The 27,838-nt window shown below is 35.0% G+C and overlaps 1 protein-coding gene across 1 annotated transcript in view; it reads right to left on the bottom strand.

Annotated features, from left to right (window-relative positions):
• LOC129226604 (acetyl-coenzyme A synthetase, cytoplasmic-like) overlaps positions 1-27,838 on the bottom strand; it is an 88,078-nt gene that overhangs the window by 44,224 nt on the left and 16,016 nt on the right. Inside the window, exons 2-3 of the mRNA XM_054861233.1 lie at positions 5,759-5,850; positions 4,090-4,193 (exon numbers count right to left, since the gene is read on the bottom strand). Of these exons, the coding sequence (XP_054717208.1) occupies positions 4,090-4,193; positions 5,759-5,850 (196 nt within the window). The remainder of the gene's footprint in view (positions 1-4,089; positions 4,194-5,758; positions 5,851-27,838) is intronic.

Below are 27,838 nucleotides of genomic sequence, written 5' to 3'. Positions count from 1 at the left end.
TAAAAATTAAAAGTTTCAGAAAATAATAAAATTAGTTTTTTTTTACATTTTTTTTATAACGAAACAGTTATGAAGTGTCAGTATATAGCGTAGTTTGAAGCTAAAAAATATTTTAAAGCTTTTAAATATGATTTTTAGTTCGCGCATGCGCTTTAAATCGAGACCTTCGAGATAGGAAGGCCATCCAACTAACAAATGACGTCATCGTTCGTCGATCCACAATGATATTGGGAAGTGAGCGCTTTGATTAGTATTTTGGTTTAATTAAACTATTTGGTTTATTTATTATTGTCTTCTACTATTTTAGTAGTATTAAAACTTCTACTTTTTCATTTGAAAACATAAAAAGGAACCAATAATCATACATTAAAAAATACACTGAGCTTAATTTATAGTATTTCACATAAAAACATTTATAAGTCTCACAAATTATTCAAATAACTAAACACGATTTTATTTTACAATTTTGTAAAAACAAAGTGATAAATAAACACAGTTTTATTTTTTATTTGAAATTTTTTTTAACACTAATCGCATTTTAACTACTCGTATATTGTATTGAAACATTGAGTCTTAAGAAGTATTCAAATAAATAAATAAACTTTCATTTTACAATTACATCAAAACAAAAAATAATTTTACCATTGTATTTTGAATAAGAATAAAATGAAATTTTAAAATATAAATAAACATTTTTAATAAAGTAAACGAGAAACATAACTGCAATATGTTTCAAAGACATAACATCAAATTAAAATACATAATACCAGATTATTAATGTCAACTTAGCTTAGCAAATTTATGCTTTTAAAAAGACATGACTGTTTGGGTGCCATCCCCCAAAGTAAACGGTGCCCTACCTCCTTCAATTATGAAAACTTCAAGAAAAATACCTCATAAACATCTCCCCCATCTCCCTTAAAATTTCAAGGGCACAGTTACTTATAACTATAGCCGTTGAAAAGCTATCATTATTATGAGACTATGATTCCTACCCCTCCCCCCTTTGATGGGCACTCTCGAAAAGTTACACAGGAATTCAACTTGAAAAACGTTAATTAAAGAATGCATTATACAACATCATGAATACTGTATGTTGTACATCAAAAAAAAAAATGTATTCAATATCAAAGCAGCCTTTTTTTTTTTTTTAATTGGAATTTGGCTACTTTTCCATTTTCAGTTTTTTCTGCTGCTAATGATTCTTCTGTGGGGGGGGGGGGGGGGACTTTAATAGTTCATCATTTTAGGCTTTTGAAAAATTATTTTAAAGAGCATTAATTGATGACAAAGTAACCTTTTTCAAAAAACTTCTCATAGAATGACCATTTTATCAACTTTCTTCAATACTTAAAACTTCATATATGTTAAATTTAGATCAACATTTTGCTGAGTAGGCTCTTTTAGGAATTCAGTGTGACATTTTTGTGACAGGGGGAAGGGAGAGGATAACAAGAAGCGTGACATCATGCGTTGTTTATAACAATATGCTCATGTTGAACAGCGTTACATGTAACAAGGAGGGGGGGGGGGATTTGTTCAAAATTTTGCAACATCCTTTATGGACAACCCCTTAATTCAATTTATGTTACAGTTTCAGAGTTCCTGAAAGCTTTTTAATAGAAAACCCCAAGGAGTTCAAAAATTATATAGTTCAACACATTTTGCCTTTTTTAAGCATAACAAACAAGCATAAAACCACAAGCATAACCACAAGCAAGAGCATTTGGCAAAAACACGTTGTATCCACTGCTAAAAAGTAATCTTTCGCAAGCCCAGAAATCATGAATACCGTTAACTCAACCACAATTTGTACATAAATATCATAAAACTTAAAGACAACAGTGCCAAAAAATATATTTTTTTTAATTTGCGCACAGAACCAGCTTGTTTGAATAACATTGCAGGGGCGTAGTTGGGGGAAAATGTTTAGCTTTGAACGCCGGAGGTGGTGGGTTCGATACTCAATCTTCTTACCTCAGAACTACGGAAGTCCATCAAGGAATGTTTTTTGATCAAAATAACACATGCTAGCGTATGAAACAATTTAATCGAAATCGAAAATATAAGATTAGTTCAGTTAAAAGCCTGTTTCAATAAACTTGTTTACATATTAACTGAATATCAACACCAAGTTACGTTGCTTCTGATAGCAACAAGTATATTCGCGGAAAATTTTGACACATGTATATTGTCAGCTTGGAAAATCAATTTCGAATAAATGCGTGTACAAGGTTGAAAAAATAAAGAAATAAAAAGTTGCAAGTTAACCGTTTCAAATATTAAAGCAGTATGCTGAAATTACAAATTACAGACAAAGATATCAGAAAGGAAACTGACAATTGTTTGTGTAATGGAGGAAAAGTTAAGTAACCTTAACTGCATGAAGCATAAAATGTTAATTTATTTATCTGAGAAAAGTACTTACCTCCGAACTTTAAAATTTATTCCATGAGGCGCCCGATTTTTTTCTTCTCATGCAGGTTGTTCGGTAGCGCAAATCGCTAACTCCCTTTCACTTAGCAGACACTCAGACACTTACAAGACTTATTATATATATTTTAATTGCCTCTACATTCCGGTACGTTTAAAGGATGAGATAAATCCAACAGTATTGTGTTCAAGAATGTGCATCCGAAGTTACATATTTCCTATTTCATCTATTTCAACCAGAGAAAGCAACACTACTGTGTGCCTGCAAACTGCACTGCTTTCAAATTTCGCGCCAAGTTCAAAGATCGACGACTGGTGGCGTAACGAAGCGGGGGGGAGAGGAGTTGTCTGGCCTGTTATCACGTGGGTCTCGTTTAAATCGGGCTTCAAACTTCAGGAGATTTTAGCTCAATTTTAGGCGTATGCGCAAACGAAAGATCTTATGAAAAAGCCATAAGATATTTTTTTTAGTTCAAACTATGCTATATACTGCGAATTTATGGCTGTTGCATTATGGAAAAATACAAAAAAAAAAAAAAAAAAATCTAATTTTATTATTTTTTGAAAAATTCAAGTTTTAGCATATTTCCAAACTTTCATCCTCATGCGCAAACTGAAGCTGCCAACTTCGATTTTTTTAAAAATATTTTTGCCCAGTTGAGGATACCAAACTACAACTTTTGAGAGGTAACGCGATTCCGAAATAAAAAAATCGATTTTTTCGAACCACCCTACTCGACAGTCGTCATCTCTGCAGTAGTATGACTCTCGGTAACGTGCTGACATTTTTTATGCTGAGTCAGTACAAGTTGCAGTGGCGTACCTAGCACAAGTGTGACACGAGGCGGTAATTTTTAATGTCTCCTCCCCCCCCCCCACACACAAAAAAAGTTCTTTGTAAACATGAAGTTTATACAATTCTAGGAAACAATTCCTTCTTAATTACGTGGTGTAACGAATGTTTTTGTTGACCAATAGCATTAAAAGACAAAATATAAATTATGAACGAATTGTACTATGATCTTACCCTTAACAATTGGTTGATAGAATAAATATAATCTTTCTCTTTTCTTTACTAATAATAAAGCTCAAAGTTTGTCTGGATATCTGTTGGGATATCTGTCCGGATGTCTCTCTGTGACGCAAATAGCGCCTAAATCGTTCGGCCGATTTTCACGAAGTTTGGCACAGAATTAGTTTGTCGCATGGAAGTGTGCACCTTGAAGCGATTTTTCGAAAATTCGATTTTTTTCCTTTTCTATTCCAATTTTAAGAATATTTTACCGAGCAAATTATCATAACGTGGACGAGTAAATTACCAAATTATCAAAACGTGGAACCGTAACATGGGCGAGCAAATGAACACAGCAAATTGGCGAGAAATTCATCATCCATTATTTGTAAATATACAGGCGAACCAAATGACCTTTTAATTTTCTACTACGGGCAAAGTCGGGCGGGTACCGTTAGTTTAAAAAATATTGGGGAAAACCTTTCAGAATTTAAGTATTCATATTTTCATACATAAATTTATTTTGGATGTACCCCCGCCAGAAAATAGTTACCCGGAGCCGACCCCACCCCTCGCCCCCCGTAATAATGCTACTGCAGGTCGTTATTGGGCTGTGTCAAACAGAGATATTTAGTACTACTTACCACAACAGAATGAACGGCTCCAATTCTTGCGCAAGCAAACATGGCAATGGCTAATTCCAGGATCATGGGCATGTATAGAGCCACCATGTCTCCCTTTTTCACACCTAGGAACGAACGAAGTAAGTAATATTCGAAAAGAACAAATGCATATCACATGCCCATTTCTTCCTATTGAATGTCTTGAAGAAATTCAAGCAAGCCTATGTCAAAACTTGGTTTACATCATAAACTAGTTTAAAAAGCTGTATGTTAAAACCGTTAAGTGGATGTTCAAAAATTCTCATCCCCTTAGTATTTTTTTAATGTATTCTTGCTTTAAATTTTCAGTTTTTAGTTTTCAGCCACAACATTCCTTCAGTCAAAAATACTACTTTTAGTCACTGAAATTGATGGAATAAGCAAAAAAAAAAAAAAAAAAAAGGATTGAGAAAAAAAAAAAAAACTTTTGTTTTCCCAACGCTTAATTTTTAATTAATTTTTTTAAATGTCTGATTTTGAAAATAAAGCGTGGTCTTTATGACGTCACAAATGATGCACTTTGGCGCATCTGCCTGCCGCGTTTCCGCGTAATGATAATCAAGAAGCAAATTAAATGTTGCTCTCTACGCTTGCTATCAAGCATATCGTTGCCAGCACACGTGAGTAAAGAAGCAGATTAAATATTATGCTCTGCGAATGACAACAGTGAATGGCATTTCATCATTTGTGATGTCATCAGCAGGAGCGTAAACAATGAAAGCGCACCGATTAGAATATATTTTTTAAAATATTAAACTTTGTTAAATTATTTAAAAAAATTTTCAGATCTTATGTTTTTAAGCATGCTCTTTCAGAAAAAAATACTTTAAAATTTTTGGAAATGACAGACCCCCATTTTATCCCAAGTTCTTCGTCAGAAGATATTTTCGACAAAGTTAGTTTGAAGCAAACCTTACTATTAAATGAGGACTTATACAATATATGATTCAAATTGCTCATAGACTCAAGGCGTAAGTTTATACGAACAATTCAAAAATGAATCAAAAATTACTGCGTTCCACCTTTCAGAAATTGCGCCCCCCCCCCCCCCAATGTTTTTGAGATTTGGACAGTTCCGTAGCCATTTTGTTTATTTTTAGAGCGTTATATTAACTGTCGACATTCAACTGATGAAATAGAAAGTGAAAATTTTCAAAACCATGAATATTTGTAGCTGTTTTTAAGACTCATGGGATATTCCTTCCTTCTTAAAAAAATAAATAAATAAATAAAAAACGATCTATTTTACCTAAGTGTTTGTTTCGCAACTTTTTCACTTATTTTTCGATGTAAAACCAGAGTATAGAACTTCTATGAGCTCCGTGTCCCCCCCCCCCTATCCAAAAAAAGAAACAAATCATGTTTTGAAAAAATCTTTGAAACACTACACGCTGCATACGAGTGGCAAAGCAGATCTTCAGTAAAGTAACTTCCCGTTCTATTTAAACTTATTCAAGTTACATTCACAGATACAATTTAGATTAAAAATGAAGTTAAGTATGCTTATAATATGGGATTAAAACATACTTATATTTCTGGGGATGCACCCCTGCCCCTATTGTTTATAATTTCTTGACATAGTGATAAACAATGGGGGACGGTGCCATATGTTTCAAAGTTATCCTCAACGATTGTACTTAAATGAGTTTACCTTTGCTTTTAAGGACGTTGGCGAATTTGCATACTCGTCGTAGCAGTTCCTTATATGTAATCTTGTCAAAGTCTTCCGGGTCATTGCCTTCCCTGAAAAATATCAACATCATTAGCTATCACAAAATAATTATTTACTACGAAAATATACGGGAGACAAAGGTTTAATAGATTTTCAAAAAGCTGCTGCTGTCTTCTTGGAAGCGTTTAGAAAACAGCAAGCCATCTTCAAACAGCAAGACACTTCTCACTCCAGGGTCCCCCGTTCCTACCGCTGCTTGTGGTTTTAAGCAATTGGATGGGATCCTAATGACTGCTTATAACGTCCCCCTGTCACCATTAATGAAGACAGTGGATCTTCGACTGGCTAGGATCGAACCCGGGACCCTCCGGTCACAAGTCCGATGCCTTACCGATCAGGGCCCCACGGCCCAGCCCAAGACACAAGAAGCAGTATTCTATAGTGATAACTAATCCAAAGGGGTGTGTTTAATTCATGAGATTTGGCCGTCGTTCCCTAATTGATGAAATGTCATCAGTATATTGGCATATTATAACCATCCTGACCTTTTCTATTTCTACGTTATTTATGTTTTTGGAGGTAAAGCTAAGTTACCCCCAAAAATCGGTCGACCTGCGGAAAGATTTTTTGTTTTTTATGAAGAACAAAATAGTTGCTCTTAAGCGTTCTTACATGGGGAAGAAAACAGTTTTTGAGGGAAGTCAAAGCGTAGTAATATGCATTTATGGTGAAAATTTACCAATTTTATGCAATTATATGTATTAACGACGAAATCAAAATATGCAGCGGCATATGCAAATCTGCATTTGCATTTAATCCTGGTTTTAATCGTGACTTTCAAGCTTTTGCGGTCCCCATAGGATCCCGGGAATCAGGACTAGAAAATGTTATGTTAATGTATTCGCAACTCCAGTGCTCGAATACGCTACCTTGTGGTGATTAACAATACTAAAGAAAAAGGTAAAACATTCCATTCCACGTGTTTTCTTTGGGGTAAATTACAGGCTTCAGAAAGTTTATGATGCAATGTAATTTCAGAAGAATAGAAAAGAAAGTTTCCCACAAACACGATGAAACATTATTGTCATTCACTCGGCGTCAAAGCAAGTTAAGATACGGCATTTGTTTGTTTTACCTTTTTCATCCGCCATTAGACAGTGGCTGCAGTGCCTCCTATAGTTTATTGGAGTTGCGAATAACAAGATCCAACACTACTTTTACTGTACAGTCCATCAGCGTTATTACTCCTTCCGATTTCAAACATTATTCTGTATTCTAACGACTGTTGCGAAAAGCCCTTAATGCCTTGCAATTTACTTCTTTTCACAATTGCTTTATCTATAAGTTTAAACCATAGACTAATAATAAGAATAGACCGAGCTATGGCAACCCTTTTGCTGCTCATAAACCAAACCATGTGACTGTTGTATATCCTAGCAACAGCGGGCGTTGATCGTAGCAGGCGATCAACGCCCGCAAAATCTTACCAACGGTAAGATTTTTACCTATAATTTCAATTTAAGATACCGATTAGTACATTTTTGCGTTAACGCAAAACGTTTACGCCATTACGTTCACGTCAACGTTGACGTAGCAGTTTCAAATAAAATAAATGTTACTGAAAACTGTGATCAAAAACTAATTACTAATGTCAAAGTAATGCATAACTAAAAGAAAAACAGTTCAATCTCTGCACCTGGAAAAAAATTGTAATGAAAACACATTACATCTTAAAATACATGTCGAGTGCCAAACTATAGATAATCCTGCCATCTAGCAACCATGCTGCAAAGTTTTCGCCAAGCCTCCCACCAGTCACATGATGTATCCATGAACCAATTTTTTCATCAGCGAGTCTGGGAAAGCTCGGTCTACTCTTATTATTAGTCTATGGTTTAAACTATTAATCCCAGTTCAACATCCCAGTTGAACTGATTCCTAATTTTATTTTTGTAAATTGAATTCATATCCATTTCGAAGAATCCAAAAGCTAATAGCAATTTGAATACATACCGCTCTTTTTCTTGTTAAAAAAATGTATTTTACATTTTTGACTGGGGCCGTGGTAGCCCGATCGGTAGAGTGTCGGATTCGGGGCCGGAGGGTCCTGGGTTCGAACCTCGATGGTCGAAGACCCACCGTCGTCATTAAAGGGGACTGGGCGACGTTAAATAAGCTCGTGGTCTCAATGTCCTCCAAGTGAAACGATACCTCTGGGGGTGCTAGCACTAGGTAGCTATTAGCTCCTGGACTAGTTCTAAATTCTCATTAACTGTTCGATCCGGTGATGGCGCTGCCATCTATCGGTATATAAAATAATGGAGGCAAGGCATTTAGTATGCAGTCCTCGACATAAATACAGTTGTAGTCAGTTGTGACTCTGAATAGGAATAGGACATTTTTGACTCAAAAACTTCGTTGCATAGATGGCAGCAGTCATGCTTATTCTTGCTTAAAAAACACGGGAATGGAATATTCATTCCACCATTTGTTTTTCAATATTCGAAATCCTTGTTAATAATGAAATGTGTTACGAATTAAGATTTGCATCAAATGTACTAATTTTGCGTACTGGCGAGTAGGGACTCAGCTTCCATACCTCTCAGCTGAACACTGCGCCTTGGCGCTTAATGAAATGAAACGAAATGAATGAAATATTCAGGGCCTTGATTAGATTTGCTAGACGATGTTACATTTGATGCAATAAAGGCGATGAGGTTCAAATCCTGCCCTAAACGAGGTTTCTTCATTTTTTTTCTGTTGTGAATTCTATTCTATACCGTCTATATCTTGTACCATCCGAAGAACTGAAGCAAACACTAATAATCCTGTTTAAAATCTGTTTTATGTGTACGTAACGTGAGGCAAGAGACATTAATCGTAATCCTCATCATAACCTAGCAGAAGTTCCGAAAAAAAGAAAGACAGGACGCAAAATACAACCATTTCGTACAAATGATGTTTTCATGAGCTCGAAGTCAACTATAGCACTGGATTTCTTGGTGATACATTTGAAAGATAGCTGATAAAAATTTCGTGAAGCTGAAAGGTAAGACATTCAATTACTTATTACAGTGGCGTACTTATCATGGGAGCCATCAGGGGCGGTAATTTGTGGTTTCACCTCTCTCCCCCCCCCCCCCCCAAAGCACCAAAAAAAAAAAAAATTTAATAATCTATGTAAACACGAAACTCATACAATTTTAAAAGTAGAGTATAGTATACACTCCATGATGTGGGGTCGAAGAGAGAGAGAGAGAGAGAGGGGTTCCGGGAGTTGTGCTCTCCCCCCCTCAAAAAAAAGTTCAAATTTGTAGTCTTAAAAATACATTTTAGATTCATATTTTTCAAAAACTTGAAATTCCACTTCGGGTGTCACCCCCCAGATGCCCATCCGGGGTGGACCGACCTCCTCCCCGTAGCGACGCCGCAGCTTATTATTTTGAATGAAATTTTGCTTGTTTGTAGAAACGATTGCAGAATTCTTTTTCACGTACAGTAAGCTAGCTACTCTTTGATGAATCATAGTGCAACTATGGTCTAATGTTCTGTTATGTAATCTAATCTTATGAATGTAATGTAAACTAACCCTTTGAATTTCAATCGATAAATTTATGTAATTTATGGAAGTAGTGAGAGAAAGTACTATTTTTTTGCGTTGGAAATGAATCGATTAATTCGAAAACCAGTCATCTCATTTGGTGAATCCCAGGAGGTTTTTCGGATGATTCAAATGTATACTACAGTTTTGCAAAACGTTTAAGACCACTTTGTTATATTTGTTTCTTTCGAAGAAGTACCTCAATTTCTATAATTTTCGTTTGGCGTTTCGAAAATATGTTTTTTTTTTTTTTTTTTTTTTGTGTATCGCTCTGTCTTTATTGTGTAAGCGACGGTTTGGCGAAAAATCGCTCCACCCAAAAGAAGGCAGATGATCATCAATATTAATACTTTTAGCGGAAATGCTTTGTTAAATTGTTAACAGAGAGAAATTATTAAAGCTGTCTCTCTCTCTCTCTCTCTCTCTCTCTCTTTTTTTTTTTTTTTTTTGCTTTTCGCTGGTTGCTAGGTTGTAAAACAATGGATGAAAAGTTGAGTAAAATATCACTTAAAGTAAATCTAGAAAGATAACTTAGTTCACAAATTCAACAAAAATGTATCGGGAAATGTTTACTGTAATGAACCTCATTTTCACACCTCACTTGTTTTCACTTTGAATTAATTAAATATTTTTTTCATTTATAGAATAAAATAATCAAACATTAATCAGGCAACACATCCAATGCTTGGGCACCAGTTTTCCTCAAAGAGGCTTTTTGTACAAATATTAATTTTGTCCCACGGCAGTTTTGGATTCAAAATGTTGGATGAATCAGCCCCTCATATACAGGGGCCTTATTTTGGATGAGGTGTGTTCAATTGCAACTTTTTTTTTTTTTGCTGAGTATTGAGCACTTTTGCTTCGGTGCAACCTGGAAATAGTACTTTCAGCATTTTTTGAGAGTTTTTGCTTTATTTACGTTAGTTTGCCGTTTCAATCACAGTTTGTTCCTTTGCTAATATTTCATTTATGTTTCTAAATTTAGGTCATCTGAAATTTTCTTCACAATAAAATATAGGTAAATAAAATAAAATTAAGCTTCACACGGTCTGATTATCGTGAAGAAAAAAATTGTCGTGTAAAAATATTATTTAAAAATATATAAAAACATACCCCAATAAATATTTTTGGCTGTATTTACATAGGTTTTCAGTGTAGAGGAGAGTGTTGTACCTTGGGACACTTTTCACATTTTTATTTTAATTTCAATTATTTGAACCAAATTTAAAATCTAAAATTCACATCAAAATACCCCAACATACTTCTATGCAATATATTTTTCAAAATTCAGACAGTTTCAAAATAAAATGTTGCTAGCCATTTAAAGTAAAAGTTCCAAGCTGTCCCAATGTACAAAATCCTACTGTACCTTGGGACACATCCTGTTGTACTATGGGAGAGTCTTCATGATTCAGGCACCAACCATATACTTGAAACAATTTTGTCAGAGAAAAAAAAAATGCTTTTTCATGATATTGAATTAAATCAGGAATAATTAATTACGAATTATGAGTAACGAAATATGAATTATTATCTAACATTAAATGCCTTTAAAAGACTACATATGATTAGAACATAGGAGAGTTCAGAGGTGCTCCGCCGGGAATTTTTTAGAATTGAAGCGTTAGAAATGCAATTTTAGGCCATCTAAGGAGATTTAACGGGAAGTAATGGCATTTGGATTTCACCCCGGGAAAGTTTTCGAAACTGAAGTCCTACACGTAATTGTATGTTTTCTTTGATGTTGTTAAAAAACGGGATGCGTTCGGGGACTCTCACTCACCCGGTCGAAATATGTTAAAAACGGAATTTTCGACGATCTTAACTTATGATGCTGGGTAACGGTGGGAATCGGAACAGCTCTCCTGGATTCTTTTTGAAACTGATGTTCGAAAGCGCTACTCTAGACGACCTTTTTTCTTTTTTTTAATGTGGGGGTGATTGGTGACTTTAGCGAGGAAACTTTTCGAAATTGGAGACGAAAAAATTGTAGGGCATCTTTTATGACGTCCGGGAAATGGATGGGGTTTAGCCGTTTTTCCCCAGAATGGTTTCAATATTGAAGACTTAAATACACAATTGGAGACCATCTTTGATGACATTGCCGGAAGGGATAGGGTTCGGTAACTTTCTTCCGTAGGTATTTCGAAATGGAAGCTGTAATAAAATTTTTTTGGATGATTTTAATAATGTTGAAGAAGGGCTGAAGTCGGAGGCGCTCTGAGGAAAAAATTTTAAAATTGAGGACCTGAAAACGAAATTTTAGACGATTTTGGGAGCAGATCTGAAAACAGTGTCACTCCTCAGGAAAATATTCAAACTTAATGTCCTAAAAGTGAAATGTTAGACGATCTGTAGTGATGCGAAAGTGAAGCATTAGAGATCTTTCCCCTGAAAAAAATTTGAAAGAAAGCTCTAAATATGTTGTACCTCTGACGCATCTGATATTGCTGGGTGACGGGATGGGGTTTAAGAACTCTCCTCCGGAAATTTTTTTGAAATTTTAGATCATCTTCTAAATGTTGGGGGACGGGGGGCGAGAGCGCTCCTGCATAAATGTTCAGAAGTTGAGGTTCAAAAGCGAAATTGTTTTCCATCTTCGATAATGTTAGGGAGAGAACAAGTGTTTGGGACCATACTCAGAAATTTTCCGATATTTTAATAGGGGGCGATTTAGGGATGTGGTTCATTGAGTTTCACTCGGAAACTTTTTGAAATTAGTGTTTCATTAAAAAATAAGTTTAGATAATCTTTGAAGATGATGATGGAAGTGGGTTCATGAATTTCCTCTAAAATTGTATGAAATCAAAGGTATAGAAACGCAATTTTTGACTACCTTTGGTGACGTAAAAACATGGGGTTAGGCTCAGAAAACGCCTCCCTGTTCCTATTTTGCTTGTCCGTAATATGTTTGTCCCCCCATCAAAAAAAAGAAAAAAAAAGAGAAAAAAAAAGTATTGAGACGCTTTGGGCTGAGGTGATGTTTAACAATGGTATCTTATGTAATTTTTTCGTTTACTTTAATACACAAATAATAACTATACGAATAATAATTAAATGTCATGGCTCTTGAATTTCTTGATACACACTTTTGTTTTTCATTCATTTTTTTACCTTAGGAAAATTTAGAACTGCTAGTGGTCTTACTTACAATGTTCTATAAATCACTCTTTCTCTCTCTCTCTATTTTAATTTTCTTCTATTTAAAACATATTTCGGGGCATCCCATGTTTTTTTTATCCACTTTGTTGTGATCTTCGTGATGAAATTCTGAATAAAAATAATATGTTAGAAGCAAACCCCGATAACCGATATAATTTTAACAAAAATACATAAAATTTTGTATAATTTATTATTAATTTGGAATTTGGTTTTTAATAATTTTCCTGTGTGCGACTTACTTCTAATAAGTTTTTACTTTGACAAAGCCAGGAGTGAACTAGCCTCCTATCGGCCCGCGGACCGATGCGCCCTCGAACCTGTGCGCCTTTGGTTTTTCCCGCCCTCAAACCCGTGCGACTTCGTGTTTTTTTTTTCGCACTCAATTCTGTACGACTCCAGGTCCCCCTCCCCCTTCTTTTGGCGCCATCGAACCTGTGTGACTTTTTTTGCGCACCCTCGAGGCTGTGCGACTTGGGGGGGGGGGATTTTTTTTATTCTCCCTCTCACGTGCACGATTTCGTGTTTTTTTTTCGCCCTCCAACCTTGCGACTTCTTTTTTCTTTTTCTTTGCGCCCTCGAACCTGTGAGCTCTTCGGGAGGACCCAGTCTGCCTCTGAGCAAAGCTATATTTTGAAGAAATTATTGTTCAAATCAAAGATATCGAAAATTATCTGCTTTGACCGGAAAAGAACCTCGACTCAAGCATTACGCCCCCTTTCCTCTCCTCCAATTGCTTTTTTTCTGCCTAAAAGGCTGTTTGCAATCTATTCTAGTTGAATTTTGCTTCTCCATGCTTGTATAGGCCACATTCTCCCCCCCCCCTTCAGCAAGCTGATTATTAATTTTTTTTCTGCGACGTGCACCCTTTTCGGCGTGTGCGCCTAGGGCAGGGCTTAGGTTGGCCTATTGGGTAATCCGGCCTGCATATGTTGTACCTTGGAACGTATACTAAAGTACCAAATGTCTAGCTGTCTCAAGATACTACGTGGTTTAAGAAAAAACAAAATGGTGGTCATTCTAGACGCACTATCATTATTTGCTCATAAGCAAATTATTTAAAATATTTTCTTTTATAACAAAATAAAATCCAGTTGATTATATTTACAAATACAAAGACAGAAAATGAAATAAAAATGAAGAAAATATTTACTTTTGGAGTCAAGAAATTTTCTTTCCCTCACAAGATTGTCAATTTTACTCATTTGATGCTGATTTTTACTATGGCAGCATTTAATGGTGAAGGTTACAAAAACATGGCTGCTAAAAATAGATTCTTAGAAATTAGCAGTGTCCCAAGGTACAACACTCTCCCCCATACTGTCAACTTTACAGCCCTGATGAATAGTAAAAGGAGAGAGAAAAATAAATGCTTGATAATGGAACCGTTACTCGTACTTCCTAAATAATGAAACTTAAGAGGAGAATGTCGAATTTCTGAATGACTTTTCATAAGTTGGACGTTTGTCGGTTGTTATTTTACGACTTCTTCTGAAATTTTTTTGTCTATTGGTAAGACTTATTACGTACAAATATATTTACTTAATCGTTTGTTAAATAAAAGCAAGCTCAGCAGATCAAGAGTTCGCAACTCCAGAGCTCGAATGCGCTACCTTGCGGTGATTAACCATACTACCGAAAAAGGTAAGACATTGCATTCCACGTGTTTTCTTTGGGGTAAATTACAGGCTTCAGACAGTTTGTGGTGTAGTGTAATTTCAGAAAAATAGAAAAGAAAGCTTCCCACAAACGCGATGAAACATTATTGTCATTCACTCGGCGTCAAAGCAAGTTAAGATACGGCATTTGTTTGTTTTACCTTTTTCATCCGCCATTAGACTGCCTGCAGCGCCCCCTATAGTTTATTGGAATTGCGAATCAACTGAAGAGTTTAGTTAAGTGACTTTTGAAGAAATGAAATTGATTGCGAGGGATAAGTACAATAGGATATTGATATAAGGTCGCACTTCAGGTTACAGAATTCGTTTAAAAAAATTTGCAATAATGTGCATTTTAAAAAAAATGTCCCAATGCTTTCAGTTATAGAGTGTACACTGGCTCGGATGGTGAAAAGTTTTTCAATCAAGGTTAAAAATAAGAATAGTTAACTTTTAAATGTGCATAGTTAACGTATATGTCACTTAGATTTTATTTACTACCAGCGGTACCCGCGCGGCTTTGCACGTGGTAGAAAAATTAAAAGGTCATTTGGTTCGCCAGTATATTAAAAAAAAACTAATCCATGATGATTTTCTTGCAATTTGCTCGCACTTGTAATTTGTTCGTCCATGTTATGGTAATTTATTCGTCCACGTTATGACAATTTACTTGTCCATGTTGTGATAATTTGCTCGGTAAAATGTTCTTAAATTTGGTATAGAAAAAGAACGAAATCGTATTTACGAAAAAATCGCTTCGAGGTGCACACCCCCATGCTACAAACGAATTTTGTGCCAAATTTCATGAAAATTGGTCGAACGGTTTAGGCGCTATGCCCGTCACAGACATCCGGACATTCAGCTTTATTATTAGTAAAGATCAATCAAAAATGTTCGTAAACAGTCCATACATATCACTTTTAATCAAAAAAAATGTAATTTTTTTCATGGACGTCATTTCATATTTAATTAATCAGTTACAGAAAATCAAGTAGAATTCAGTGGTGCAATTGAGTACTCTCCTGTGGAGTTCAGGGAATTTTTATACGACAACTCCGAGGGGTGGGGGAAGGGGGGTGAAATGTACTGTAATGTTTCAAAGAACAGACATGGGGAAAATCGCGTCACATTGGGATAATTACAAACCGTGCAAAGTACAAATTGAGGAAAAATATGAAAAAGGCGTAACCCGAAGAAATCAATGGATTCTGAAAACAAAGCCGCGATCGAATACAGGAAGTAAGCAACTTACTAGAATATACCAACAAGGTGGGGCGTTGGTGACGTTAAGTGTCATTGTAACTTATGCTCTTTGAAAGAATGGTGGGAGATGACAACAAATTATAATGCAATTTAGAAAAGTTCATTTTTCCTAGAGTTTCTTCGATCCTAGTAGGAAAGTAACGTTGAAATGTTTTTGTTTTCTATTCAACAAATGTTGTTAAAAAAAAAACAATTAAAAATAGTTTAAATAAGAAACCAAGCTTCAACGTCAGGACAGGAAATGAAAATAAAGAAAAGAAAGATTATATAGCTACTGGCAAAGTGCAGGGGCGAGGGGATCACACGGGGGTAGAATGGAACAAATGGAATTTGCCCTAAGATTCAAATACTAAAAATTCGAAAACATGGTGCCAGTTAATATTTAAAATCGTGGTATATCGTGATGGCTTAAGAATATCGTGGAAACTAGCCACTTAACAGTTCATCTTGTAGTAAAGATGTAGCTCTTTTTATGAAGCCTTTTAATATACTTGATATGTTTGTCAAATGAAAGTGTCGTTCATGAACAAACGGATGAAAAAAAAAAAAAAAACCGAATCCTTAAAATGATCGTTCACTTAAAAAATGAACGGCCGTTCTTTTGATCGGGGAATAGTTTGGAACACTGTATTGGGGGGGGGGGGGGGATGCACTTGTGAAAAAATTACATTTTTTAAAAATTACATTCAGCTTCACATGTTTAACTCTTTTAATCAATCTCAAATTTCTTTTGCCTCAATGCAGTACAATATATTCATTTCGAACCGTTTTACATTCTGCTTTATTCTACTTTTCTTTAACCATTGCAGTTCATTTGTGAATTCCCAATGTCTCCATTAGTGATGTTTTGCATAACTTGTTTGGGCTGATCTTTCCACTTCCTGTTCACACAGCTGCTAAAATCCTTCTCGCGCTTTCTGTCGCCAAAATTATTTCTAAAAATACCTTTTATCAGTTTTCTGGCGATCCTTTTGTCTTCTATTCTATAACATTCCTCCTATTAACTACCATCCATATTGATTTGGTTTAATTTTTATCTTGGCGACTTTCAAGTCGCTTATTTTGCATTCAATATAAAGAAATTTTTAATAAAGATTATTATTCTATAGTTCCCCCCCCCCCACAAGTGTTGCGTTTTTTTTCTGTTCTCATTGGTACTATGGAATAATTGGTGAATTCTAGCGGTAACGGAAGGAGAGTTTTTACAAAAAAATCGATGCATTTCTGTCTGTGAGCTTATCAAAATACATTTCAAAAACTGATGCATAGACTTTTATACACATCATGGTAAGTTGCTAAAAAAGCCGAAGTCAAGAATTTTTTTTAGTAACTTTTTTTAAAAATCAAATTTAAAAAACGATTAGGAAGGACATTTTTGGGACAAAAAATGCTCCTCTTGTGTTGGTAGATTATTAAGTGTTCCCCAGTGTTAGATACAAATTTAATGTCCTCTGAAACTGAACGCGAAAATCGTCTGATGCTCTCGATTCCAAGTGTCGAGCCATGTGAAGATAATTTTTGAACCTTGACCGTGACCGTAACGAGAGGCCGAATCGATATCAAGAGTTCTAATCGAAGGAAAGCGACTTCTTTCATAAACTTTTTTAATGAGCACATCCACGCATTGTTTACAAAAGAAGGCACAAGGAAAGTGACTGCACTTTTAGCAGATTTAATACTGATAGTGGCAAAAACCGCGGCCGCTGCTATAAATAAAAGCATTTTGACACACAAGCGATATCAAGTAATGCTTGCAACGACAGATGTTTGCTTTGTGAGCCTTTTAACCACCGATTGACTTGGATTCAATGTTCAGGAACTGGAAGATGAGAATTCCCCTGGTATTAAGAACCATAATGTAGTTGCGCGATTCCACGAAAAGTGGTCCTGGCACAATGATAGAATGGTTTCTTGGCCGTGCGAAAAACAGAAAGCGTACGTTTTTCGTCGCTAAATCAATGATAAATAAGCTCAAAACGTTTTGGAATTACGTCTTACTTTCAGATAAAAATGAATTCAACATTTTTGTTAAATTGTTGAATAATTGTAAACAGAAGAAAAAATTAGGAACTTAATCTTAAGAACTTAGTTGGATCAGTTAATTCGCTACTCCAGAGCTCGAATACGTTACCTTGCGGTGATTAATAATTCTAAAGAAAAAGGTAAAACATTCCATTCCACGTGTTTTGTTTGGGGTAAATTATGGGCTTCAGACAGTTTATGGTGTAATGTAATTTCAGAGGAATAGAAAAGAAAGTTTCCCACAAACATGATGAAAAATTACTGTCATTCACTAAGCGTCAAAGCAAGTTATAAGTTACGGCATTTGTTTGTTTTACCTTTTTCATCCGCCATTAGACAGTGGCTGCAGCGCCCCCTATAGTTTATTGGAGTTGCGAATTAGGACGGTAAAGGTGTTCTTGTGTGTGAGGGTGCAATATCAGCATCAGGACTTGTTAGTTTCGAATTTTTTAATGAAATAATAAATCATGCTGTTCATTTAAATATTTAAAAAACCAATTTTTAAACTTCTAGTCAAAAATTTGGTTATCGGAAACAACTTTGTGTTTTATCAAGATAACGATAAGAGGCACACGGTTTTTAACGTTTGCGTCGAGTGCCTCAAAAATTGTCCTAAAGTTTAGAAAATACCCTTCAATTTCCATATTTGAATCTAATGTAACATATTTAGAGATATCTGGAGTCTAGATTACGAAAATAAGGCTTTGAAACGAAAATATAGTTAGAAACATTAAGACTTGAAGTGGTGGTTGAACACTTACTCGGAAATTACACAAAACGAGCTGATGTGTGCATCACATACTTCCTTTTACTCCAATTTAATGTCATTTCCCCATTACTGGCAATTTTATTGTGATTCAATAGTTTACTCTCTAAATATCACCAACAGTGGCCGAATTAAAACAGATTTAAAAAAATCGCCAACATTGTCGCCAAGTTGACGACAAAACTTGGCGACCAAAATGGCGATATATATCGCCAAGTGTCTGCCAAATTAAACACCACTTGAGTTTACATCGAAATTAACAATGATATCCCCTCAAAAGGGGGACAAAAGACTCCTTTAGAAACACCCGAATGCAATCAAAAGGTTAGGTGCACAACTAGACCTCACTAGGAGTCTACATACCAAATTTCAACTTTCTAGGACTTACCGTTCTTGAGTTATTCGACATACATACATCCGCATATCCGCACATACATACATACGTACATACAGACGTCACGAGAAAATTCGTTGTAATTAACTCGGGAATCGTCATTATGGATATTTCGGAGTGTCTATATGTTCTTAGGCATTTATCCACGTTTGGTCGATACGAAAAAAAAAAAAAAAAAAAAAAACTCAATATTCATTCGGGAGTGAGTAAAATGGAAATTAAGGTCGATTTTTGAGTGAAAATTTTTTTGCGAATACAATACTTCCTTTTTTGTAAAAGGAAGTAAAAAAAGAATGAAATCTATTCCCAGACATTTAAGTATTGTTGATACTGCATGATATTCTACTAAATAATAACTTAATAAAAAGTTAGATTATTCAATAATATATAGACATTTTTTTAAAGTGTACGAAGACTTTTGTGAGATAAAATTTTCGGTACTATTTGGTTTTTGATTTAAAAAAAAAAAGTTTTAATATTTTTTAAACAAACTTCATGTAGTTTTGTTGAAAACTGATCATAGATCATATAATGAAATACCTATTCCGATATATTAATTCTAACCAATGGATTGGGTCCTATTTCATTGAAAGTCGTAGGTGTACAAACACTTTTGGGGGACACTATATATATTTTTCACATAAAGTGAAACATTATTTTTGGATTAAAAAAGGTCTGTATTTTCATAGGCAGTATTAGTTTTGAAATGAAAGCATTTTTTTCATCAGATTTTGGCCTTATTTCATAGCACATAGACAAAAAAAAAAAAAAAAAAAAAAAAAAAAGAAAGCATTGTTAGTAAGGTAAATTCAAAATCCATGTAATTTTTTATCATTAAATATTTTTCAAAAAAACTACGAAATACCATTAAAACAAATTCTGTTATACTATAACTATAAATAAATTTCTAAGAAAGACTATAACAAGTTTTAGAACCTAGAAAACACTCTGAAAACTTTTTTCTGTCACACCACCAACTCATAAAGTAGCAAAGTTTTTCTCTGAAGTTAAATTAGAGGAGGACTAAAAGAAAAATGTCGCATATTATAAATTAAGTTGATTATATTTAGGTCATATACCTTAACTTCTATCTTTATACATTTAGTAAAAAATATTTAAGAGCATTAAAAAAGATTTCACACATATAACAAATGTTTTCTTTAAGTGCTGGACGGTTACATTTAAAAGTAAGGGGAGTGGCTCTTCTAAATGATTAATCTGAAAGTATTGTGTGCGAATCCTAAACCTATACATGATTGGAAAATATGGAATGCTGTTCGATGCATTAATACGTACTTGAAAAAAGAAAATAAAAATAAAGGAAGAATTATTTATTTCCATACCTAAATAAAATTTAAAATTAAATATTTTTCATCTACAAACTTATGTAGAAAAGAGATCGGTGACTGAATAGGAGAAAGAGAAAATCTTCGGTTCGGCAAAAAAGTACGAGCAAATTGGAAAACATAACAGTTCAATTATAAACTGATTTTTTCTTTCCTACACCTTCAACTAAAATATTTTTATTCAATCAATTGATACTGATTCGAAATTACACAAGTTAACATTTGAAAAAGTGTAAAAGCGATTCCTGACATTCAAAGAATGTATGTTGTGTTATCTATAAATGGCAAAATTTGGTATCAGATGCAAATGTTCCACATCATATTTGACAGTGACTTTTCATAATAGATCAAATGAAAAAAAGGACCTTTATTGGGCTACGAGTTAGTGGTGTTATGGAGAAACCTCCCCTAGGAGGCTATGGTTACACTGTAAAAAAAATCCGGAAACGTTTCTGAGTATATCGTGCAGCTGTGGTTCATGAAAGTTTCAAAAACGTTTCTGAGTATTTCGGAATCCTCTTTCTGTAATGTCCAGAAACGTGTCTGAGTATTTCGGAATCCTCTTTCTGTAATTTTCAGAAACGTTTCTGAGTATTTCGGAATCCTCTTTCTGTAATGTCCAGAACGTGTCTGAGTATTTCGGAATCCTCTTTCTGTAATTTTCAGAAACGTTTCTGAGTATTTCGGAATCCTCTTTCCGTAATTTCCAGAAATGTTTCTGAGTATTCTGTGCAGCTGTGGTGAAAGTTTCGAAAACGTTTCCGAGTATTTCGGAATTCTCCAAACAATTTTCAAAAACGTTTCCGAGAATTTCGGAATCCTTTTTCCGTGATTTTTTCTAAAATATAATTCTTTATTATAGTATTGCATACCATATCAGTTTCAATTCTTACGTATCTAAGAGCAATAATACAAGCAATTTTAGAATCATTCGTGGATTTTTTTTTTTTTTTTTTTTTGGAATTTCTAATGACAAATAGCATGGTTAACAGCATAACATATGCACAGTTATAAATTTTTGAAAAATTATGAAATAATCTAGTAGTTTCATTCCTAATCACAAAATCGTCGGGGAATTGGAGTGGGGGTACCTTCTGAAAAGTGGGGATTGTTTGTTAAACAATCTTAAACTTCAGTTTTTCTCTCAATATTTTCAAGACAGAACTATCAACATATTGTATTTTTAATGCAGAACTTAAAAACATATCTTGTATCAAACTTGATAGCTTTTATCTTCGGATAAAATTTGACAGGACTTACCTACCCTTCGCGTTCCTAAATTCGTTCACCTCAAGTCAATTTCTCTGACGAACAAAGTGTACCGATAAGTACCAACAGAGAAATTGATGAATTTAAATATGACACCAAGTCCCCCTGCTGGAACCATTCGGGTTGATTCTTCTGTTCTTGCCCTTTTCCATCTCATCACAAATATAAATACTTATTCAAAATAGGTTACTGATTTTATTTTTACAGTGTGCGCAAAATGCATTATATATTTTATTTATTAAAACATTGAACTCTATTACATGATTATTCCATTTCATATATACAAGAATATCCCCCCCCCCCCACCATAAGAGTGATGGTGCACCCATAAAATGCTATGAAGCGCCCACCCCCCCCCCTTGAAAAAGCAACATCATATACATTATAAATCAAAGTATCATATACATTATAAATCAAAGTATCATATACATTATAAATCAAAGTATCATATAAATTATAAGTCAAATACTTTAATATGGTGTAAAAATACAAAATTATTTTATTAAGTCTTTTTTTTTATTTTTATTATTTTTTTTTTTTTTGCTTTTGGTAAAATTGAGGCTCGTAAAACGAAAAAAATTAAGACACTTTTAAATACATATATGTATCTATTTGTTAAATAAATTAATACACATTTAACTAATTTAAAGCGTTTCGCTAATGCAAATATTTAAAGAGATATCGTCATTTAGATAATACTGAAGCACTATGTTCCTAATTACAGTTTTTTTTTTTACTTCATGGGGCATTCCAAGGTATTTTTGACATTTATGTAGAGTCCGTAACGTGACCTTTTTTGCCATAACTTTTTAATTTACTGTTTGATTAGCATATTATTTTATTTTGATCTTTTCCTACCAGCACACCAGCTCAAATTAAAATAATTTGCAAATCTAACGGTAAATTAAAAAGTTATGGCAAAAAAAGGTCACGTTACGGACTCTACATAATGTCCAAAATACCGTGGAATGCCCCTCATACAATCTAGCTACACTGTTTACAAGAGAATGAAAACATGCAACCTTAAAGGCGAACTATCAAACCTGACAATTTGCATATTATAACATTTAATTCATAATGCTTGATACATAAATGTTCAGCCAAATATTAACTGAGATTGACACATAAAAACAAAGTACACAATAACACTTATTTAAATTTTTTTATAATCTTCAATTCATAAATTTTACAGAATAAAACTAGACACACTTGCACTTTAAATATGTGTTCTATATAATGTAAAATATTTTCAAATTGCAATAGTTCACAACAAAAAAATAATACTGAAGAAAATAGTTTTTTTTTAACGAGATTTATATGAACTAAATCTCTTTAAAGTAATAGAGTTGCAAAGCGACTTACCTATTCGTCGGTGGTGGTCTTTTGCAGGCTTTGGTCACCAAAAAGGTGATTTTTATGACAGAATAAAATTCTGCCAACAAAAATTACCCATTTGGTATAGAAAGAAGAAAAGTATCCAAGAAAAAAGTGAATTACCTACACAAGTTATGCGACGCAATGAATTTAGATGGCGTCCTCTCGGCAGTTATTTGGTTTTTAATTTCAGTTTGTATTCCTTCCGCGAGCATGCGTCGAGAATTTGCACTTCGTACTTAAAAATAAGTGACATAGCTTCAAATTCAATCTCATGACGATACATATGCAAGAAAATATAAGACTTTAAAATTATCTTCAGTGAATTCATGCGAGGAACAAAACTTCTACTAATCCCCTTGATGAGTGTTACTTCGCATACATGAGTCAGCACTTGTTTTCATTGCGTGCTTTCGAAAGTTTCAGTTTAGTTTTGCTGCTGGACTATAAAATTGCCGTGAGAGCTGCGCATGCGTCGACTCTTACTTTCTTGCTAAACGGGAAACGTTTTTGATTATAGCAGAAAACTGCGGAGGGCGTAGGAATCTGTGTATTACGGAAAACTTTTTTGTATATTCAGAGAGTTTTCCGAGATTTTTTACAGTGTACAACCAGAACCAGTGGCGCACATAAGAGGAGGGTCCAGGGTGTCCTGACCCCTCCTATCGCCTTTGAGTTTTTTTGATGAAAGATAATCCTATGTACGCACTGGGTAAAATAATTTATAAAAAATAAACAATTTCTGATTTAATAAATGCAAACACATATATTTGCTCACTTTCTTTCCCTGCGAAATCAAAATGTATACGAACATAAATTGTTCTATAATGAAGATTTTGCTTCGCTGTATTTATTTTTAATTGTGAGAGAAGTAAATGCCGCCTGTCTTGTCTAGTGGTCAGTGAAGTCTGACTGTGACAGGAAGGTCCGGGTTCGAATCCCGGCTCGGGCATGGACGTACTTTCTCTCTCCTGTTCATGTCCTTTCTTTGTGTGAATGTGTTGTTAGGCTGTGAATGGTTGCATACCCTATAAAAGGGTCCTTATGGCATGCGTGTACTGTAGAAGTCGAACTTCACACCAAATTACAGTACAGTTGGAAAAGTGAAGCAGCGCACCCCAAATTGCCAGCATCGCTGGCACACGACAACAACAACAAAGAAGTAAATACATACATTCTTGTCTTTTCTGGTATTTTAATTTAGTATTTATTATTAATAATTTATTTTATTAACTAATGGTTAAGTATAATTAAGTAATTTATTTTTTACTGTTTTTTCCTCCTATCGATAAAGTCAAAAGAATATATTTGGCGGTGGGTTGGAATATAATATGAGAATGTAGGACTTCGAGGGGTCGATAGGGTCGATCTTGGACACCCCCCCCCCACACGCACTTTGAAAAATTCAAAATTCCTGTGTGCTCCACTGACCAGAACTCAAAAGTCAAAACCATTATATAATACCAACCAATCAATATTTGTTTAAATCAGTTCATTATTTCTGGAGATATAGCAGTCCCAAGCAACGAGAAAAAAACGTTCGATTGATCAAGCCTGTTTTGAGACATAGGCATCAAAATTGAATCATAAACTGTTCCCTCCAGGTCCTACATATGGAGAAATTCGTTTGATTCCATCCTTTACTTTCTGACACATACCAGTCACGCCTAATGGAAAAAACGTTCGATTCCTCCCTCCGCGTTGGTGGAATTGATGCCAAAAACCAATGGACACCATGCCAAATGGGGACCCCATATTATATGTACCAAATTTCGTTCAATTTCAAGCATTAGTTTTTGCAATTGAGCGACCACAAAAAACCGGTCACCACACACATGCAGACCTTCGTTTTCCAAAATTGGTCAAAATGGATTCAGCAAGACCCATCTCAAAACGTGCACATCCTTGGAAATTCGAAAATTTTCATAAGTCAATACTATCTTAAGGAAGTAAAAAAGAAGATAAAAGCAATTAACCAGAAAGCAATGTAATAGGAAAAGTGCAATAGTTAGAAAGTATAAAATAAAAGATTGGAGAATCCGAGGTAGGAGAGGATGTTAAGTTTAAAATTGATTTTAAAATCTTAACTGCTTGCGCGTTCTCGCTTATTCTACCTTTTACAAAATGAAATGTTCTATTTCCGCTCCCAGTTCGTCTTTTTGCTCGTTCTTCGTCGTACAACTATATCCTGTTGAACCCCGGGCTCCTTTAAGACGATGATAGAATGCCGAATATGAAGAGTCATTTAAATTTTGGTTTAAATAAAAATCTTTCATGTTCATCGACTAGAAAATTTTGTTTTTGTTCATTGGTTATATCGTATGTTCAATTGTTCATTTACTGAACTGCCACACTATTTTTTAGTTAAACAAAAAAAAAAAAAAAAAAAAAAAAAAAAAACCCAGAAGCAGAACCAAAATCTCTCTCTCTTTTCAATCTTTATCCTTATTAATATTATAAATGCGTAAGTAATTTTGTTTGTTTGTTTCCTTTTCATGCCTTAACTACTCAACCGATCATCGTGAAATTTCGTGTGGTGCATTACATTAGGATGGTTCAAAAATACACGTAAAAAAGGTTCTCCTAGATAACAGGACACCCCTCAATATTTTAGACTTGTGGATAGTAATGTACGCGAAGAATTTTAGCTTCCTATTTCAACTGAAAGAGGGTGCTCAACCCCCTCCCCCAAACTTCATAAGTATGGGGAAGGGGAGGGATTAAAAAAATACATTGAAGTGAAAAAACAATGCTACATATTATAATATACATTATATTGTATATGCATACTAGTAATATGCATATACATTGCAGTAAAATAATTACTTAGAAAAAAAAAAGGCTGGGAAAATTAAATGTTTCTAAATTTGTGGCATTTTCTATGCTACTGCTTATGTATACTACGCCTTAAGGGGTCATTGAGCACCCTCTTAAAATTTGAGTATGAAGCTAAAACTTTTCAGCATAATGCTATTAGTAAATCTTAAAATGGGGGAGAGGGAAACTCGAGCTGAAAAAATGTTTTTTTTTTTTTTTTTTTTTTGAACCATTCTAGTGAACATAGGGTACATTTCGCTTAGAAAAAAGTATTCTAATATTTTTATTCCAATTGTAAAGAAAAGTAGACATTTGACAGTATTTCATCGAAAAAAGGTTATATTGTTTCGGTTTTGGCAGCATGTTAAAGCCCTTAAAATGCTGCACAATGTGAACTTATCGAGGAACAATTCGCAACTCCAGCGCTCGAATACGCTACCTTGCGGAATAGTTTTTTCCCCGTGATTAATACGCGAAGTAAATTTTAATTCGACCTCATTTTAATCTTTTTCTAAACAAAGAATACTGTCTTATCTGAAAAATTTTCAATAAATATCAGACTTGCTGAGCGTTGAAATTTTCTCTCTATCTCTTTACGTTAGGAGATGAAAACTTGGGCGTTCGTTTTCTAAAAACAAGTGTCCGTCGTCGTGAGATTATAATATAGATAGAGCTATGCACAAATCCATCGTCGAAGAGGCGTTTGTTGAGATCAACTCATTACGAATATTCTGATAAGTCATTTATAAGCGTATCGTTGAAGGTAAAGCAAAAATTAAGGTCGATTTTTACTTCCTTTTACAAAAAAGGAAGTACTGTATTCGCAAAAAATTTTTCACTCAAAAATAGTCCTTAATTTCCATTTTGCTCACCCCCGAATGAACGTTGAGTTTTTTTTTCGACTCGACCACATGTCGATACGTGCCTAAGAACGTATAGACACGCGAAATAATCAGTTTGACGATTCCCGAGTTAATTACAACGGGTTTTCTTGTGACGTCTGTATGTACGTATATACAGGGTTTGTCCGGAAAGTAATAGGACTCAGTCGATTAAAAAAAATTAGTGAGGCAATTGTTACAATTCTTTAAAAACTTTCAAAATAGGCTCCTTCTGCGCGGATGCAGCGCTGCCAGCGTGATTTCCAAGCATTAAAGGCTTCACGGTAGGCATTCTCCGGAATAGCCTTGAGAACCGCGGTGTATGCTGCTTTGATAAACTCTGTCGTCTCAAAATGCTTGCCTTTTATCGGCCTTTTCAGGCGAGGAAACAAACAAACAAAAAAAAAAAAAAAAGTCCGGGGGACCACATCTGGGATGTAGGACAGCTACGGAAGCGTTGGGATGCCGGTCTTGGCCAGGTAGCTGTTCGTCGTCAGTGAGCACTTTTGGGACCAACTTCGCGCACACCTTGAGCATGTTCAAATGCACCGTCACAAAACCATGAACCTCAGATTTTGGTAAATTTAACATTTGGGCAATTAAACGAATGCTTAGTCGACGGTCTCAGTTCAAAACTTTGCGCACACGAGTCACATTGTCGGTGTTTGTCGAAGTCGAGAGTCTTCCAGCACGGTCTTCATCGGCGACCTCTTCCCGGCCTGCCAAAAAGACCTGGTGCCACCGAAACACACCACTTCTTGCTAAAGCAACATCTGGGTAAGCCTGCTTGATCACATCAAACGTCTCTGTCGCAGATTTACCGAGTTTGACACAGAATTCAATCGCGCACCTCTGCTCTAACGACCGCTGCATTTTCGGCTTGCACCACTCACAGAAACACGTCGCGCAAAAATGCCTGTCCTGACTCTCCAGGTGCTCGGAGACAATCGACTAGTCGCTCGTTCGTTAGTAAGGAACGTCCTCTGCCGAATCCAGCCGGCGCGTGCACGCTCCGAAGTACAGTCACGGCGGAAAAAAATCTGTCCTATTACTTTCCGGACAAACCCTGCATGTGCATATGTATGTCGCATAACGCAAGAACGGTATGTCCTAGAAAGTTGAAATTTGGTACGTAGACTCCTAGTGGGGTCTAGTTGTGCACCTTCTCTTTTGGTTGCATCCGGGTGTTTCTAAAAGGGTCTTTTGCCCCTTTTTGGGGGGAAATCATTGTTAATTTCGATGTAAACTCAAGCGGTGTTACACTTTGGCGGACAGTTGGCGATTTATCGCCAGTCTTTTGGTCGTCAAGTTTTGTCGTCAACTTGGCGACAAATTTGGCGATTTCTTTTAAAATCTTTTTTCAATTTGGCCATTGTTGGTGATATTTTTAGAGTAAACTATTGAATCACATTAAAATTGCCAATAATGGGAAAATGACATTAAATTACAGTAAAAAGAAGTCATGTGATGCACACTTTAGCTCGTTTTTTCTGTGTTTTGGACACTGTT

The sequence above is a fragment of the Uloborus diversus genome, chromosome 7, assembly GCF_026930045.1.
Source record: "Uloborus diversus isolate 005 chromosome 7, Udiv.v.3.1, whole genome shotgun sequence".
NCBI classification, from domain to species: domain Eukaryota; kingdom Metazoa; phylum Arthropoda; class Arachnida; order Araneae; family Uloboridae; genus Uloborus; species Uloborus diversus.
This window is presented reverse-complemented; position numbering and strand designations above follow the sequence as displayed.